This window comes from Strongyloides ratti, scaffold srae_chrx_scaffold0000004, assembly GCF_001040885.1.
Source record: "Strongyloides ratti genome assembly S_ratti_ED321, scaffold srae_chrx_scaffold0000004".
Taxonomy (NCBI): Eukaryota; Metazoa; Nematoda; class Chromadorea; order Rhabditida; family Strongyloididae; genus Strongyloides; species Strongyloides ratti.
Genome location: NW_020171512.1, coordinates 257,467 through 277,895, shown reverse-complemented (window position 1 = coordinate 277,895; position 20,429 = coordinate 257,467). Strand labels below are relative to the sequence as shown.

The 20,429-nt window shown below is 19.0% G+C and overlaps 5 protein-coding genes across 5 annotated transcripts; 4 read left to right on the top strand and 1 right to left on the bottom strand.

Annotated features, from left to right (window-relative positions):
* Positions 1 to 142: 142 nt before the first annotated feature.
* Positions 143 to 7,118, bottom strand: SRAE_X000205800 (B-cell receptor CD22; the record flags this gene model as incomplete). The annotated part of the gene is made up of 6 exons (XM_024643496.1): positions 143 to 2,977; positions 3,074 to 3,179; positions 3,236 to 3,431; positions 5,645 to 5,838; positions 5,886 to 6,036; positions 7,058 to 7,118. 6 exons carry the CDS (start codon positions 7,116 to 7,118, stop codon positions 143 to 145), a joined length of 3,543 nt encoding a protein of 1,180 aa, XP_024499529.1.
* A 5,644-nt stretch (positions 7,119 to 12,762) lies between these two features.
* Positions 12,763 to 13,446, top strand: SRAE_X000205700 (Calponin repeat and Calponin homology domain and Smooth muscle protein/calponin family-containing protein; the record flags this gene model as incomplete). The annotated part of the gene is made up of 2 exons (XM_024643485.1): positions 12,763 to 13,041; positions 13,090 to 13,446. The coding sequence occupies 2 exons, from the start codon at positions 12,763 to 12,765 to the stop codon at positions 13,444 to 13,446; spliced, it is 636 nt and encodes a 211-aa protein (XP_024499528.1).
* Positions 13,447 to 14,402: 956 nt separating this feature from the next.
* Positions 14,403 to 14,774, top strand: SRAE_X000205600 (Hypothetical protein; the record flags this gene model as incomplete). Its single annotated transcript, XM_024643474.1, has 2 exons — positions 14,403 to 14,454; positions 14,506 to 14,774. 2 exons carry the CDS (start codon positions 14,403 to 14,405, stop codon positions 14,772 to 14,774), a joined length of 321 nt encoding a protein of 106 aa, XP_024499527.1.
* A 1,637-nt stretch (positions 14,775 to 16,411) lies between these two features.
* Positions 16,412 to 19,674, top strand: SRAE_X000205500 (Domain of unknown function DB domain-containing protein; the record flags this gene model as incomplete). Its single annotated transcript, XM_024643462.1, has 5 exons — positions 16,412 to 16,474; positions 16,538 to 16,796; positions 16,861 to 17,351; positions 17,444 to 17,640; positions 19,665 to 19,674. The coding sequence occupies 5 exons, from the start codon at positions 16,412 to 16,414 to the stop codon at positions 19,672 to 19,674; spliced, it is 1,020 nt and encodes a 339-aa protein (XP_024499526.1).
* Positions 19,675 to 19,743: 69 nt separating this feature from the next.
* SRAE_X000205400 (Hypothetical protein) lies at positions 19,744 to 20,123 on the top strand (the record flags this gene model as incomplete). Its single annotated transcript, XM_024643451.1, has 2 exons — positions 19,744 to 19,813; positions 19,972 to 20,123. 2 exons carry the CDS (start codon positions 19,744 to 19,746, stop codon positions 20,121 to 20,123), a joined length of 222 nt encoding a protein of 73 aa, XP_024499525.1.
* Positions 20,124 to 20,429: the final 306 nt, after the last annotated feature.

The window sequence follows — 20,429 nt, the reverse complement described above, 5'->3', positions numbered from 1 at the left end:
TGTTTGCATTATGCTACTGAAAAATTTGACTTATTAATGAAATTTCATATACCAAAAACTGTTTGTACCTATTCTTTTAAATGTGGTATTTTTTATATTTTTTTTTTGTTAAATTTTTTTACATAAAAATGTTTTGCCAATATTAAACGATAATTTCTCTCATCACCCGTTGTGAACCTCCATTTGTGGAATATGATGCACCATCAGTTTCATCAGTCGATTCTGTTGGAGAATGAGCTATAATATTCATTTTTTGTGAATCTGTTGATCCTGTAGTAGGTGCTCTTGCTATATTTTGCGAATTTAGGTAGTCATCTATTAAACGTGTGTATCCTAATTGGTATTCTGATTCAATTAAAGGAGATGGTGATGGAAGCATAACATACTGAGGTTGTTCCACCGTTTGATTACTATGATATGAATTATCATAATGTTTTACAATTTCATGAATATCTAATGATTGAACTTTTGAATCAGGTGTTGAAGATAATGGTGTAAAAGATGGTTCTAATGTACTACCAGATTTCATTTTTGACATAATTTCTTCTTCCGTTGAATTTGATGTTCTATGACTATTTACTAATTGAGATTTTTTCTTTAGTACATGATCTGATTTAATTTTTGGCATCTTATTTCTTCCAATACATGTACAACAAAAACCAACAAATCCTACTCCACAACATAAAACTACAAGTATTCCAAGAATAATAATTAATATTTCAAATGTTTTTTGATTTTTTGATATTAAAACAGCAGAACTAGGTGAACATAAACTTAAATTTTCTTTAGAACATATTCTTGTCCTAAAATAACGTGATGGTGGTATATTGGGTATTGTTTCTTCTAATGGGAAACAATTAATTGTATGCCAAGAATGTGAATATTGCGATTTAGGATCTGAGATATTGAAACTACTTTCATCATTTATATAAAGCATTATACAATAATTTTGTGGTGATTTAATTGGTGTTGTCTGTATAATTAATTTTTCTTCTTCTTCTATATATTTCATACTTTGTATATGAAAATTAAGAGAAGTTATAGTTGTTTCATGAGTTTCACCATGATTCATTGAACTCCAATCTGATTGACCAAATATATTTTCTGATCTAACACCAATCATATATGTTGACATAGGTAATAAATTAGTTATATTATATACCATATAACTAACAATTTTTATTTTTTTATTTGAAATATTATCTGTATCACGTTTAATTCTTAATCCAGGAAAAATATTTGTATCATCAATAGCATAAAAATCCATCATTTCAACATTATCAGGATTAATTTGAATTATAACAGGATGAGATATTTTATTTTTAGTTTTTGGATCAATTCTTATATATTGTAAATTAAATTTTTGTTTTTCACCACCATCATAACCTGGTAACCAACCAATAAGTAATGAATTAGATGATGAAGATAATATTTGTACATCTGTTGGTGGTTGTGGTACTGTTTTTTTCTTTAATATAATTGTATATGATGCCTGTTCATCAATATTTCTTCCATTATTTGTTTTACATGTATATTCACCATAATCAACTTCAGAAACATTTTTTATTGTAAGTAATGATTCATATTCATCTATTTTTCTTGGTAATTGTGTTGTTTTAATTGTATATTTTGTTGACATACCATTTTTAAGTTCTTCACCATTTTTATACCATAAAAATCTTGGTTCTGGTCTTGCTGATACAATACATGATATTATTCCTGGTTCATTAATATTTGCTCCAGCAAATCCATGAATTGGATATTTTTTACTAACAATTTTTGATGGATGTTGAACAGTTACAATAGAATTACTTAATACTTCTTTTGATATTTCATCAGGACCATTTTTTGCAATACATGAATAATTACCTTTATCTGTCCATGAAATTATATGATTTAATGATAAACTACTTTGTACTATTGATGGACAAAAATTACAATCAGATGGTTCACGTTTAATAAGTTTACTATTTACTTGCCAATAATGTTCTAAAATATCATCAGTATTTATTGGATTACCATTTATAAACCATGATATTGAAGGTGCTGGATATCCAATTACTTCGCATTCAAAAGTTATTTTAGTATCACCAGATGATAAATGACGTGTTATTGGAAGTGGTTTAGTTATTTTTGGTGGTGAAATAATAGTTAATTTTATTTTTCCCTCAATTCCTTCACCTAAATTATTATATGCAACACATTTATATATACCATTATCAGATAATTTGGCATTTTCAATTTTTAATATAGCATCATTAAATGTTATATCCCCAACATATTTACCAAATGTTTGTGGTGTTGCCCATTTATAACTGGCAAATGGACTACCAATATCATTAGTTGAACATGTTAAAATAAAAGAACTTCCGACAGGATAACTAGTAGCTTGTGTTATTACAGTTGCTGGTCCAGGTTTACGTTTTACTTCAATAAATGTTGTACCTGATCCTTGTCTTTGAGTTGATTCCCCAGATGATAACCCAAACATTGTATTTGTTACAGTTAAAGTGTTACTAGCTGTGCAGGTGTAATTTCCAGTTTGGTCACTTGAGATTTTCTCAATAAATAATTTTGATCCCTCTTGAATAAAATTATTTGGTCCAGTCCATATTATACGAGTTGAAGGAGGATTAGAGTCAACATTACAATCCAGATGTACTTCATCATTTTCAGATGGATTAATAAAATTTTTAACCTCAACAATAGGAGGATATTGAACATTTAATGTTACAATTTTACTACCATAACCAATTGAATTTTTTGCCGTACATTGTAATTCACCACTATGACTTTTTTCAGCTACAAATGACCAAACTTTACCACCAGTAAAATGTTCTCCTGTTGCTAGGTTTCTCCATTCATATGATGTTGGCATTGGATTACCTTCAGCTAAACATGTTATAACAACATTTTTTCCTTCCTCTACATTATAAATAGATGATGGTTCAATATTAACAATTGGTGCATGTAATACCTATAATATATATATATATATATATATATAATTTATCAATTATCAAAGATAATAAATAATAAAAAAAAATATATTATTTATTTTTTTTTTACTTACATCAAGTGGTTTTCCATTTACACTTTTATAGGTACCTTTTTTCATTGCTTTATTAGTAACACGACAGATGGGATATGCTTTGTGATGATTAGCGGCGGCAGGAAATCTTAAAAAAAAATTATTAAAAGATCATTTATCATTTAATTAGTAAAATGAACATACTGTAATGAGGAAATATGTATTTCATTATTTGATGTAGTTCGGTACCACTTTGAAGGAACTTCACTTGAATTATCAAATAACCAAGTTATCTCAGGTTCTGGATTACCGCCATGAACTTCACAATGAAATGTAACAAGTTCATTTTCTTTTACTGGTCGTGTTGGTTGTGAAGTTATTATTGCATCACCAGGTGGTACTGAAAAAAAAAAATCACAGTTTAAAAGTTATTGTCAAATGTATCATATTTCTTTTTAAATATTTTTGTATAACAATATGTTTTATCTATATATGTATATAAACAATAATATATATTTATTTCTATATAAAGATGAGTAAACATTTAATAAAAAAAAAAGTTATGAAAATTTATTTTATCTAAAGATTTATCAAAAAAAATATGAAAATGTGTAATAAAATTTTTTATTTAATATATCTTTTTGATATATACCGATTTTGTTTATATAATAAATTTATTACCTATATCGTTTTTATATATATCAATTAATGAGTCATTTTATTTAAAAAATAAACATTCAATCCCTATAAAGAATGTTTATCTTTATATAGTTAAAATAAAAGTGCCGAACCGAAACATGTCATTTTTAAATTGTTATTTGTTAAATTTATAAAATTTTAAAAGATTTGTTATATATTTCTAATAATGATGATTGCCTTTAGTTTTGATAATTACATTTGAGTCCTTGTAAAATTTTTCTTTTTATATATATCTACAACTATTGGCATTAAGAAAACAATTGTACAAATTGGCATTTATTATCTTTTATATTATATAAAAATTTTTCCTTATTATTTTTATTGTTCCTTTTGTTAAAACTATTGATATAAAGATAATTACAAATCTGTTACTCTTCCATAAAAAGGATGAACATAAAAAGTATAATAAAAACAATTATGTATTTAGAGGAACAATTTAAATGAGAGAGTAATTCCAATAACCTTAAAGTATTTACTAATTAACAAGCGGTTAATCTAACAAAGTATAAAAATGAAAAATATTTGAAAAACATTTATATATTATTTTCTATTTACTAGTTTACCTTTATATATTTACTTTATCTCATCCTTTAATCATAAAAACTTTACAAACAAGCATTAATTGTTCATGATCAATATAAAAGATGAATGTTATTTGTAAAGAGGTATAAATTAAAATTTTTATACTAATAAATAGTTATCGAAACATATATATAATAAAATATTTTTAAAAAAAATGAATTATTATTATTAATATTACGTATTTATTAGTTGATAAGATTTATTATAATGACCTTCGTTATACAATCTTTTAATAATGATTTATAAATTAAAATATATTTTATTACACTGTGTACTTTTTGTAAACTTTTTATCATTTAAAAAGAAAATATTTATAATAATAATCATAATCATAATAATAGTAATATTTCAACATTTTTCAATATCATATTTTCTAGTTTTTTTGTTTTTTTTTTTAAATTTGTAAAAACATTATTATTTTTGAATGAATTATTATTACAAAAGAAAAACTTTTAAGTAATCGGAAAGTTATTTCAATAGTTTTAAACTTAGTACACTAGTTTGATGTAAGATAACAACAATAATCAATTGAATAATAATAAACATAAAATCTTCTTTTGATATTATAAATATTACAAAGAAAGATATATAAACAAATATGACTAATTCTTTATATAAATTATAAGTAAATCTAAATTTCTTTCTTTCAAGTAAGCGTAAACAATTAATGTTATCTTGTAATAATTATAAGTAAAATTGTTAACTGTTATTTGTATTTTATTAACAACAAAAATTTTTTACTTTTATTATGTTTAATGTAATAAAATATACTTATATATTAAAGATTTCAATCAATTGTTAATAAAAATTTGATTAACAATATCATTATATAAAGATTTGTAAATTGGAGTAAAATTATTTTTCTATTTAGAAAATTGATATCAAATCAGGATAATAATTAAAAATGTCAATTAAAAACTTTTAACGACATATATAATATAATTATTTTATTTTTCTTATTGAAAAATTAAGATATTTGAAAATTGGAGGATAATATTAAAATTTTAAGATATTAATTATTTATAATATAGAATGATAATTGAGTATTAGAAATATATACATTAATATAGTAATAATATAAAATGGTCATCTATTTTAATTTACCTTTTATTAACTAGATATATATTAATAATATTTCTTAATTTTACTAACTATATCAATATTTTATAATGACAGGTCAAGCAAAAAAATTACAAGATATATGATGGTATTAAAAATAATTTTACATATTATTCTTAATATGATAATTTTATATTTTATTTACATATATATATATAATTAAGTGAGATAAAAAATTTTTTTTTTATTTTTGATATTATTTTTAAAACTTACACAAGACAACTATTTGTGCTGGATTACTAGAATATTGTTTCTTGTCTTTCAATGACAATAATTTACAGAAAAATTTTCCATTATCTCTGGAATAGTCAACTGATTTTATCTTTAAATTATATTGTCCAGGAATATCAGTTAACAAATCATAATCTCCATTACTTTCAAAGACATTCTCATTTCTAGTAATATAACTAAAAATATATAAAAAGTTATCAATATAAGTAATCTTTTTACTTACTCTGGTGTACCATTTACAAATCGAACCCAATTTGGTTCATATAAATTTTTACTTCTAAAAGTTTCTGTAAATGAGCATGGTAAGATAAGATCTTGTTCCCCTTCTGACACATAATATGGTTCCTGATCAGGAGTATTTATAAAAGGATATTCTAAAATATATATTAATATATTTTAATTAAATATAATAAAAAGATTCATAATTTTGTACTTGTTAAAGTCGGTCTTTTTTTTAAAACTTTTAATTCCCTTTAATCCAATACTAATTTAACACTTCATTTTTACGTAAGTTTATTAAACATAAACTTTAAAAGCTGTTTTCGGAATGAAATTAAAGAATATAATGACTTTAAAGTGTTATTTAAAACAATGACTTATATATTTATAAGTAAATCTTTTTCAATTGAACACTTAGACAGTCCTCTTGTCACCTATCAATAGCCAATCGTGTATATTATTTTTTTTAATATAATTAGACTTTGCTTAAATAAAAAGTTGTTTAAATAGCTTACTTTTCACCTATCAATACTTTACCTCTTAAAATCTTTATGTATAAATAAAAAATAAAAATGTTAACCAAACAAATTATCATTAACAAATGTGGTGATCTTAAAATACCTAGATTCATATTTTTCATAATATCTTATATTATAATTTGTTAAATAATAAAAAAAAATCTTTACACTTCATTAAACAATAAAATTTTTATTTATTTATATCCTTCTTGTTAAATATATTATTGTATAATTTGTAATGGTAAAAACTTTTTATTAAAAGAAAAATTGATATAATTTAAGACAATGAAATAAAAAGAAAAACCCCTTAAAGATATTCTATGTAAATAATTCTTTTAAAATAACTCATAAATCTTTATATTTATATAAAATACACTAATCAACCATATAAAAAGGTTACGTATTAAAATTTTTAAAGGTAATTGGAGTTTAAGTTAAGATCCCCTGCAATGAGTTTCAATAAATAGTATTAAATTCACGGCTTAATGGCAATTTAAATAATAACATTTATGTCTATATACATTAACAATTAACTTTTCTTCTTATATTGAACTATATTTATTAAAAATAATTTTATGAAAATGATATATCTATTAACAGTTAAAAATCAGCAGGAATTAAAAGAATTTTTATAATATTTGAAAAAAAAAAATCTTACCTCGGCAATATATTGAAATATATAATGTAAAAAAGAATAGTAATTTGTATACAAAAATCATTTTTTATCAATTTATTATAAATTAAGGATAAAAAAAAAATTCCGAAAAAGTTCGGTAATTTGGTATTAGAATTTATTAGTGATTAGATTAATAATAAAAAATTTTGAATAATCTAAAAATAAAATAAAATATTTATATTTATAAATAATTATATATTATAACAAAAATTAAATAAAAATTAATACCCATTATTTAATATAATATTTCATGATATTATATATATATATATAATTATATATATATTTCATCAAATATAAAAATAAAGGAGGTTGTAGGAGATCTCAATAACTAAAGATTGACATCACTAGGAATAATAGATTATTTGGTTGTCAGGTAAAACAAGATCATGTAAGGCGATAATGATGACTTATAATTTTTGAGAAACATGTGCTGAAGGTTAGCAAATTTAAAAAGAATTAAATAAATATAAGTAGCTTAAAAGCAGCTGGAAAATATTATAAACTATTATAAGGTAAATTACTTTTTCTATATAAAATAAAAATTATTAGTATTATGATTGTATTATAACAAAATAAGCATACAAAATCTTTTAATTATCAGGTAAGTTATTTTATTTTTATCATGATACATAGTTTTTTTTTTTTAATTATAATTATATAGAAAAAAAAAAGTTATTATTATATAATAAAAATATTAATAATAATATGATAATATTTTTTAAAAAAAAAAAAAAGATAATAAATCAGAAAATATATACTCGTGGGAATTTTAAATAATAGTTGAATTCTTAGATATTATAACATGTCATTATTTTATATTGTACATTTAAGCTAAATGATGACATTTGTATATTAAGGGAGTGGTCAACTACCAGCTATCAACTAAAATATTAGGAGTGGTCCTATCAAGGGTGGGGATTTTCAAAAAGTTATGGCAGGAGTACAATTAAAAATAATATGTAATAATAAATAAAATAATATTTTAAATATGTTAAGATATATTAACAATTAATTTGTAATGATTTTTAATAAATTATTATTTTTTTTTTGAAAAAAAAATTATAAAAAAGAGGATTAAAAAAAAAAGAAAATATAATGTTAAATATAACTAAACATATTGTTTCTTTCTAACATAAATGTACTTTAAGGTAATAACATTTTTTATAAGAGCTTTTGACATTCAAAAAAAATACAATAGAAATAATAGTATAAATATATAATATATTTACTCAATGAGTAATTAAAAATTAGGTATAGTGATTTGGTGAATTACATTAAAAATAGATAAATATATATGGCATGTTATGTATCGGTAAATGTAACAAGATGGTACATATCAATGATGATAATCAGTTAAATAATTTGTAGACCTAAACATTAACTTTTATATCTTCTTATCTACCATCAATATATTATTAATGATTTAATAAAAATTCATAGATGAATAGATTCAAAGACTATATTATTATCGGATTATTATACAGTCCAGTTATAAAATGGTCCAATATATAATATCTATCTTAATATTATTTAATAAATTAATAAAATATTATAATTTTTTTTTAGATCATTAAGTATATATAATTTTTATATTTATAATATTAATTTTATTAAATAGATATAGGAAAAAAAATAAGGTAATTATCAAAATAAATTTTTATAATATATAATAATAATATACTTCCTTTAAATAATAAAATATTGAAAAGACAAATAATTATAGATATTCATGATTTCAGGTAAAAAATATTTTTGAATAAAAGATAGTATAATAGTAAATTATAATAAAAGAAATTGTAATAAAAAAAAAGAAAGAAAATATATATACAGTTAAGCATCAAATTTTGATTGATGAGTGGTATATTATTAATGTCATGATCATAAAAATTCTAAATAATGAGAATAACAATATACTGAATCAAATTGAAACTCATATTATATCACATATGTTAAAATAAAAATTAATCATTAGATATATGTAGAAAAATTATTTAGGATAGAGTATTTTTATTGAAAATGATTATATCTATACAATAATAATAACAATAATTTATAAAAGTATTTATATTCTCATGATTTAATTTAGAATGTTGACTAAAAATGTTTTAATAAAATTATTATATATAAAAATATTTATAATATTAATGATTTTTATGTAAAGTTAATAGATGTTAAAATGGTAACATAAGCTAATTATAAGAAATACTCTATCACACTCTTATAGTTTATTACTCATTCGTGAGTACAAAAATTTTAGTAATATAAATCAAAAGAATAAGTTAGTTGATCAGGTTGATGTATTTCTTTTTCTAATAACTAATTATATGAAGAAACTTAACAAAGTAGCTACTATCTATATATGTACTTCATTGATACATCCTGGTATTTAATAAAACTTTTAAATATAAAGAATATTTACTTTTTGCACTTATAAAGGTAGATAAACAAATGGTCAATTGTGAAAAGCTAAAAGATAGCTTTACATATATAAATATATTTTTATCAAATAAGGTATCTAAAAATTTCTTTCTTTTAACTTTATAAAATCATATTTAATAAAAAAAGATCTTATTACATTTATATAAAAAAAAAAATAAACAAATTTAGGTAAAAAAAAATAAGATATATAATTTGTCATAAAAAAGAAAATAACAAAAAAAAATTAGGTTTATCAAATTAAAATAAGTCAAAAAAATAAAAATTACTATTTTTAATTAGTTAAAGTTATATTTCTTAAAATAAATGTTTAATAGAGTGGATAAGTATTTTTATGTATTTCAATTACAAATTAGATAGCAATATAATTATGTTATGTAAGTTTTGGTAAAAGAAGATACTTTAATTTAAGTACATTAAACGTATATTTATTTATTAATGAGTGATAATAATTTATCTAAGATAAAAGTAAAAGATGTTGTAAAAAGTTTTTGAAGAAAAATGTTGTAAAGTTGTACCAACAAAAGAAAATAAATGTTAAACGGATGTCGGTAGTATTTGAAAAATTTTTAAAAATTTATGTTTAACATAAGCAATTAGTCAAATGAAAAATAAAGTAAAAAAGATTTATTAATACAAGAAAATAAAATTAGTGTCATTAGCTTAATAAATTCATTTATATATATATATCCTTAAATACTTACTCTTAGGTCAGGTGCCAATGACAAAAAGCCCGTTATTAATTTGATAAGGTATATATTTTGATTGCTGTCTAATCATTGAATTAATCTATTGCTTAAATAAATCCATTATTATATACGCGTGGCAAGTAAAAACAAATGGATTAAAAGATTATAATAAATAGAAAAATATATATTTTAATAATAATAAAATAAATAAATACAAAAATTTGTTTAAATTATAGTATTTAAAGTAATTATATAAAAAAAATTAAATAGTTATTTTTTTAGACATTTCTAAATAAAATAAAATTAACAATTAGACAAAAAAAAAACTACAGGTGCTCATATACTATCCTTGTATACAGAAGGTGACCATTAGTATGTAATTAAAACCATTCAATTTATTTTAAATTTTTTTTTTTTCAATCAAATGGCAAAATACTCAGTTGTGTTGAAAAATTTTTGTAAAATAATTTATAAGAAGTACATGACATTATTCTTACCTATATTTAGTGGATGGTCATTTTACAACTTTTTATCTACCTACTTTTTTATGGGTCTATAAAATTTATTGTTTTTTTTTCTATTCTAAGTGAAATTGATAGTAAAAGATAAAGATGTTTGACATTACGTGAAAAAAAAAGAAATCATTGATTTATACATGTTAATAAAATATAGTAGAGAATTATATAGAGATAGTAAATAAAATGACAATAAAAATAATAATATAATTAAACTTGAAATATACAATAAATTGGCCAATTGTGATAAAGATTATTTTAAAGTTAATTATGTTACTATAAATTATATTAAAAAAAAGACTTATTAAAATCTATTGTTATAAAATATTCATATACTACAGAAAGTAATATTATTAAAAAAAAAATTTTTTTGAATAAATTTAATTAGAATATATATATTTTTTTTCTGTTATTTAACCTGTAAATTTTAAATATAGTTTTAAAAGATATATTACATATAAATATATTATATATAATAGTATTATAAAATAATAATAGTTTAATCGAATACTTTCAAAAGCGATTTATTTTTCTTTTTATCTAATGTTTGATGGATAAAGTACGTAATCAAGAAAACAAAATTATACTTTTTGTTTGAATATTTTTAAACACTCATTAAAATGATAGTGTGTATAATGCCAATAATAAATAAGCGGTATTATTTTGATCTTAAATAGTTTATAATAATATTAATATATTATTATAAACATTATTTTACTTTTTCATTTCTAATAAAGAAAACATTGATTTAAAAATTATAATTTTATATGATAAAAACATAATTCATTCAATTAATATCATTATATTAATAATATACATAATAATTATAGTAAGTTTTTTTTTATTCTTTATCTTTTTTAGAAGAATAAAAATTTGTATAAATAAATAAAATGATTTATTGCAAAAAAAAAAATGATTATATATTTATTTTTAGAAAAATATATTTCTGGATATATTTGTATTTGACATTATGACATATGTTTTTATAAAAAGATGATTATTGTATCAATTAAATTTTTAACAACAATGAAAAGTATTAATCAGGATTTGCCGTTGTTTATAATTACAATGATATGCATATGCAATTTGTTACCTGGTGGTTATTACAATATACAATAATTATATTTATAATTATCTTTTTTCATCATTTCTTTGTTTAATTTTATATTCTATTATTAGGAAGTCTACCGTTCTAATCTTTTATTTTAATGACACATGTTAATACAATATAGCATTTGGAAATTAACATTATACTTTTTTAATATTATTTTTATAATCATAGTAAAATGTGATATAAAAATAAAAAATTAATAAAAATTAATTTTATTATTTTTAAATTTTAAAGTAAAAAATTATAAAAAAATACATTTTTTTTTTCACAATAAAAATTTATTTTATGTCATCATAAATACTTATAATAAAAATTTAAAATACTTATAGAGTGACATAATTTTTTTTTCTTCTACACACTTTTCTTTCATAATAATAATAATACAAAAATAAAAAAAAATAAAATTTTTTACAAATACCACTGTATGTTTCATCTATATATAAATGGAGATGTCAAAGATAATAAGGAATCATCATATTAATAATGATCTAGTTATAATTCTTTAACTATGTTATATTTAATAAAAATAAAATACCTTAAATTTGATTGAAATCTTTTCTTTTATGTCAAAAGGAGAGGTTTGATATGTAACAATATGAAAATGATTCAAACATTATGACAATTTAATGTATTTCCTTTTTAAATATAATAATATCAGATAATTGAATAAAAAGATAGGATAGTTTAAATGTTGTTAAACTTTATTAGACATTTATATAGTTGATTTAAAAGAATTTAACGGTGACCCCCATATATTTATCCTAATTATATTTTATTTTTCATAATATTTAACATTTTGATGTCAATGGTGAATTATTTTTAAAATTTAAATTTGTTTATTAAAACTATTAAAAATTATAAATAATTATCCTTTTTTTTTAACATAAATTATTCATTTTTAGAAGTTATATTAAATATTATAATCAATTTAAAATGGCAAATCATGGTCCATCATATGGTTTAAGTCGTGATATTGAAAAAAAAAATCAAGCAAGATTTATTCTTGAAGAGGCACAAGAAATTATTTCATGGGTACAACAAACTACTGAAATACCATTTCCAATTGATCCTATGGAAATAAATGATAGTAATGAATTTTGTAATCTTCTTAAAGATGGAGTTCAATTATGTTATTTAATTAATCGACTTTTAAAATTAGATAAACAATCTTTAATTAAATTTAAAGAATCACCTGTTATGCCTTTTCATAAAGTAAGTATAATATTTTTAAAAAAAAATATATATTTTTTATTATTAAAGATGGAAAATATTTCAACATTTCTTGAAGCAATAAAACGATATGGTGTTTTAGAATTTTCATGTTTTCAAACTGTTGATCTTTATGAAAATAAACATCCATATAAAGTTGTTGAATGTTTGAGGTCTCTTGCAGGTGTGGCACAATTTAAAAATGCAAAGATCTCATTTCCACCATGGGTTGTTAAAATGGCACAATCAAATAAACGTCATTTTTCAAAAGATATAATAAAACAAGGAGAAGTAATAATTCCTTTACAATATGGAACAAATAAATGTGCTTCACAAAAAGGAATGACACCATATGGACTTGGAAGACAAATTACATTAGATAATACATTATCTAAGAAAACCTGTTAAAGTATATAAAATATTCCACATGGTCATTGTAATATCTTTTTTTCCAGTTCATAAAATTTACAATATATCTCTCATCCTGAGGGTGTTTTAACGCAATTGAATAAAATTATCCAATAACAATACTAATTAGTAATTGTTTATATTATTTTTTTTTTAAATTTTTAAAAAATATTTAATTTTCTTTAAATAAATAAAGTAATATTTTATTGTAACTTTACAATATTTTTGACACCTTCCATTTTTAATTTATTAATTAACATATAATAAATGATACATATATATATAACTTTCAAGATAATAGTAAATAAATGATATAAATTTTAATTATAAAACTATTAAAAAGACATATCATTTGACTTGTGTCAATGATCTTAAATCAAATATTAGTATTTTTATAATGATAGTCACATTTTTGTGTAATATATTGTAATATAATTTATTTATTTACCAATATTATTTATAATAATTAGAATAAAGAATTATAAATCACTCTTCCTTATTAGTACAATATTTTTTACAAATTTTAAAAGATAAAATATTTAATATTATAAAAGTAAATTGATATAGACAGGCGTGATTTACTATTTATTTTGATATTGAAAAGTTGATATAAAAATCACTAGGCGAAATAACAATCTTTAAAATATCAATTATATTTAGGTAAAGATATATTTAATTTATAAAATAAATTTTTTTTTAACATTTAAAATCATGCTTTATAATAATTATCTGTATAATTAGGAAAAAAAAATAATTCTAATTATGTAAAGCTTTTACATATTTTAAAAATAATAAATTTGTCTATGAAATTTACTTCATCTTACTAATTTAATAATCTTGTTTTAAAAAAAATTTTTGTATAATAATATAAGTCTATTTAAATGAAAAAGCTTCTTATAAAATTATATATTTATTTAATTTTAGATGATATTAATTTTTCTTAATTAATTGAAAATATGCAAATTAAAAATATACTTGGATTAACATTAATTATTATATATTTTGCAGGTAAAATTAATATTACTAAAAAAATTATTTTAAAATAATTTATGTTTTTAGAATATGTAAAATCTGTGTCACTTTTGGAAGCATATGAAATTCGTAAACGTGTTCGAAATGATTTAGATGCTCCAAGACATATATATAAAACACCAGAAACAATTGGAAGAGATATTGAAAATACTCCCAGTTTGTTTATTGGTGATGATGGTGAATTTTATATTGCACCACCACTTAACAAATTAAAACAGTATCTAATAATAGCTAAAGAAAGAATTGATTTTGAAAGAGGATTTCATCGAAGACATATATCAATACATAATACATAAAAAAAATTTATTTGAATGATTGCAAAAAAAAACTATGCCTACTTTTATGAATATAATCATTTAAATTAATCTTATATAGTACTATTGTAAAAAAATCTTGAAAATATAATTAATTTAGAAAATCATTTATCAAGAAGATGTATTATTATATACTTTGGTAGTTTTATTGATACTACATTTTTTTATTTTAAAGCAATTTTCGTTACATGTATATTAATATAATTATCTCTTATAAATAATTTTTATGAAAATATTCTCGTTTCAAAATTAATTATACTATATTTCTTTTGTTTAATTATATTTATTATTGTTCAAAGTATTTCATTATATAGTTACATTAAATTTTATATAAAATATTGTATTTATAAAAGTTATATGATTTTAACATAATTAAAAAGTTTTCTCTTTAAAAAGTTATAAAGAATAATATTTTATTTATTTATTTATACGGTATTATTCTTAACTAAATTAGTATAGATTTAAAAATGTGTTAATTTATTGTATCATTATTTTTATCAATGAATATATTTTACTTCTAACAAAATAACTATTCTATCTTTTTTATAATATATATACATATTTTTGTTTTGTCATTGAATTTTAGCTTTTAACACTACTTTTTAAATAAATTTTATTTTTAAAGATAAAACAATAACGAGTTATATTTTATAAAATAATTATTTCTTTTTAAAGGTTATACATGATAAAATAGTTAGTTTGCGTAAAAGTCATTTTCCTTGTTCATTAAATCATTCCACTTTATATTCATCAAAGTTTTATAATATAATTATAATTTTAGAAGTAAACTATTGATACAACATTTATATACATTATTATTATTGATGAAAACAAAAAGAAACAATATAATGTTTTTATTTACAATTGCAATATTTCTTGGATTAAGTGTTTTTTTTCTTCATGGTATGTTTATTATTATAATTTTATAAAAAAAAAAATTGATTTAATGTTTATTTTTAGCTGTAAAAGGAATTTCTGTGGTTAGTATTTATTCTGATCCAAGATTAGATTCACATCCATTATACAAACCTTTATCTGGTGTTAACAAGTCTTATAATAACAAATAATATATTATAATATGAAAAGATCAAATAATTATCGTAAATTTATGACATTTATTATTGTAAAATCATTTATTATTAGTACAATATAATATGAATATTGTTTTTATAAATTTGTTTTATTGATTATTTTGTGTAAAAATGTTTTAAATTTAGATAAAAATGTAAAAGTTTTATAAACTAATTTATTATGATAATTTTTTTAAAAATAATAATTATGAACAATTATAATAATAAAAGATATTATTTTCAGCTTGATTGGATATCAACTTTTCAATTTTTATATCGTCATTTTATAATTGTAAAAATCTGCATTTTTATAAAAGAGAAAGTTATCAGACTACAAATATGATTTTATAAAAATTATTCAATTCAATAATCCATACTAGATTATTTTGTAAAACAATTTAGGATGATTATTTAAATCATATCACTTTTATATAGTTATCCTGGATTTTGTTATAGAACCTAATTCATATAACCGTTTTAAGTAAAATTTAATTGTTCACATAAAACTTTTATTTTTAATAAATATTATTATTTTAAAAAATTTAAACTATGTTAGTTTTATCCTTTTTTATATTTTATTTATTAAATTTAAATCTTAATTGTCAAATTGTGGTAAGTTTTGAAAAAAAAATATATTTACTGTTTTAATATTACTAAAAATAATTATTTTTTTAGTTACCTGTTAATGAAAATAAGTTGGAAGATTCAAATGCATTTTTTTTAGATGAAAATAATAAAAAAGATGGAAAAATATTTTTAACTAAAAATGAAAAGAAAAAAAAATTATTAAAAATTTTTAATAATAATTCTAATATTATACCTGATGACATTATTAAAAGTTATAACTCAAATCAATTTATTATTTATGCACCTATAAAAGGTAAAAAAATTTTTACACGTATAAAATATGATAGTGTAGCTAGTTTTGTTAAAAGTAAGGTTAATTAATTATTTATTTAATACTTTCTATATGTGTATAATATGACTTATTATTATAGAAAGTAAAACTAGAACGGCAACAAAGTCTTATAAAATAGAAAATAAAAAATTAAGTAAAAATAAATCAAACTATCAAAATATCAATAGACTGGTTGAAAATAACAAAATGTCAAAATCAAATGAATTTGATAACAATGAACTGGAATATTTGACAAAATCAAAAGGTGTCATTCCAATACCAAATAGACCAAAAATTATTGAAGAAGAAAAAATTTTTTTAAATAATAAAATAATTAATAATACAAAACGAGTTACTTTAAAAAAAAAAAAATTATTTGGATATTATAATGAAATAACTACTACAACAATAAAATTACCTACAAAGTTGGTTACAAAAATAACTTCACTTTCTATATTTAATGACAAAAAACAACTTAATAGTAGACGAATTTTGACAGCAGATGAAACACTATTAGAATGTTGTATAAAAAGAAAAATAAGTCTTGATTGTAAACAAATATGTTCATTTAAAGAAATATCAGATAAAACGGTAAATATTAAATTAAAACTTTTATTAGAATCTTATATATCTATCTATATAACTTGACCCATATATATATATTTATATAATTAACATTTTAGTTGGTACAGGCGGTTTTAACAAATAAATGCCCTAATGGAGAATTAAAGGAGGTCTTTGAATGTGCCAATAATGGTGATGATCATACAAAATGTTGTTATGATCATAATGTTCACCTAATTAATAATGGTCAATGTATGGCATTTTGTTCTAAAACTTCTACTCCAATAACAGATATTTTACAATATTTTATTTGTTTGCAAGTATTTGAAAAAATTAAAAATTGTTATATTACTAACTTGAATTTAGTAAATAGTATGAAAATGGCAAACTCAAAGTTAAATTCTATTCGCTTACTTTAATATTATCATAATTTAATCTTTTTTTCTTTTATACATTCGTAATTTGAGATATCACAAATAGTATTATTTTTATATTTATTCATATTAATAAATATATTATTAAAAATACTATATTCAATCAAAATTGCATTATTAAAAATTATATAAAAAAATGTCTTATGATTTTTGTATTGTAAATATAATTTAAATATTTTTATAATGTTTTGTAACCTAATACTTATTTTATTTTTAAATATAGAATACAATGATGTTGAATTTTAATATAAATTATATATTATAATCTATATTTGTGATAAATAAAATATTATTAGATAATATTAATGTATTTTTAAAATGAATACAATAATTTTGACAGATTTTATACCATTTCTTTTAATATTAATAGGATTTTTTTTTTTAAAAACATATACAAAATTTAATTCTATACTTTTAACACATCATCAGATAACAAAAGAAAAAATATTTTAAATAAAATCTCATGAGATTTAAATCATTGCCAATGCATTTTTGTTTAATAAACTATTGACAAATTTCTACAAAAAAAAGTCGTCTTAAATTTTTTTCATTAAATATAAATATATATATATAATAATTATTTCTTTTAATAATATAGTATATGCATATATTAATATATAACATAATCATTATAACAAAAATTTTAGAAAAATTTTAACTAGCTGTTTATTAAATTGTAGTTAATAATATAATATACATGTATTCATTGGCCTAAATAATAAAATTTTTATAATATTTAATATTTATTCTTTGATTTAATTTAAAATATAAAGTTTAAAAAAAAACTTTTTATTTATTTATTACTTTATTAATTGTAGACAATAGAAATTTTTATTATATGTCGTCTTTGTAAATTTATCATTTAAAATGAATTAATGGAAAAATTAAATTATAAATAAAAAGAATTTTTACCTATATGACATTCTTTGTGTTTTCTTTTATTTTTATATATTTATGTAATATTTTTTATCGTTATTATAATTATTAAAAAAAAAGTGCTTCTTTATAAACAAAAATTTTAATTTTTTTTTGTAAAAAACAATTTGTTATTAAAATTTTTTTTAGTTGTACTTAATAAAAATAACAAAATTTGATAGACGAATTTATATTTAACCTTTATCCTAATGTTAAATTACCATAAAATTTTTATATTTGTAGTAATGTGTAAAAAAAAAATAAAACGCATTAACATATTTTGACATAATATATTTTTAAATCTATTTTATTTATAATTTTGTTTAAAGTTATGATTTGTTTGTTAATTAGTTATGTAAAATTATCATTGATACAAATGTTTGCAATTATAATTATGTATCTTACATTATAAAGTATCTATTTTTCATTTGAATACATTTATTTTTAAATTTGATTAGTTTCTACACTAATTTTATTTTATTTAAAATTTGTTATCAACATGATAAGATTATCAACAAATACAATCAACTTTAAATACATTTTATGAATAAAATTGTAAAACAATTGTATTATTTTAATATAATTTTACTTTATTTTAATAATATTTTATTAAAATCAAATATCAAAATTGTTTGTACTATTTTTCTTTTTTTTATATAATTTAATTTTTATAAAAAAAAGTAAAAGTTTCTTTATACAAAATTTAGTTACTATTTTTATCTCTTAATTTATTATATAATTATTAATGCGAATAATTTAATTTGTGTTAATAAATATTAATGCAAATATTTTATTTAGAATCTTCGTTATTTTACTACCATTAAATTTTACCATTGACTGTATTAAAATGTTATACTTTGGTATTATAAATTTAAATATCTTGAATTAATATAGAAAATTTTATGCTTCAATTATTATTTATCATACTAAATTTTTATTTTAAAATATTTATATTGTAACATTTTTTTTATTGATATATTTAAAATTTTAGGGAAGTTTAATATTTTAATATATCTCTTTTTCAACGATATTTTAAACAATAGATATACAATAAAATATTAAAATTAAGGATGCTTGAACAAATTGAAGATTTTAGAAATGATTTTAACAAGCTTGTTGAGTGTATTGAGAAATTAAGAGGTATGTTTATACTTTTATATATATTCTTTCAAAAAATTACTTTTTAAAAATCTAATTGACATTATTGCAAAAGTCAAAGATATATTACTTATAAAAATGAGTGAAATTTATACTTAAAATCTTTAGTTTATATTATTTTTTTTTTTATTTATTTCCAGAAAGAGCAGACAGACTACGAGAAGAGAATAAAGAATTAAAAAAATATATAAGTAATTTAAAAAATGAAAATTTTCTTTATGAAGAAATGTTAATTGAAAATAAGATGTTAAGAGAAAAAATTTCAATCCTTCAACAATCTAAGGAAAATTAAAAAAACTTTTGAATGAATAGAAAAAAAAACTAAACAATTCATTATTATATAAAATAATATTAAATATTTTTATTGACATTTTATTACATTGCAAATTACTTACTGGATCGATCTTTTTTTTTTTTTGAAAAATAAATACTAGAGATCTCTATGTAATGTAAATTTTTCTCACATAATAATGAAGATTTCTAATTTTATTGAAATAAAAATTTGTTTCTAAATAAATTTTATAAACTATACTTAAACAATAATTTATTTGAAAAAAAAAAAAATTTATAAAAAGATATTTACATTTTCATAAAATCT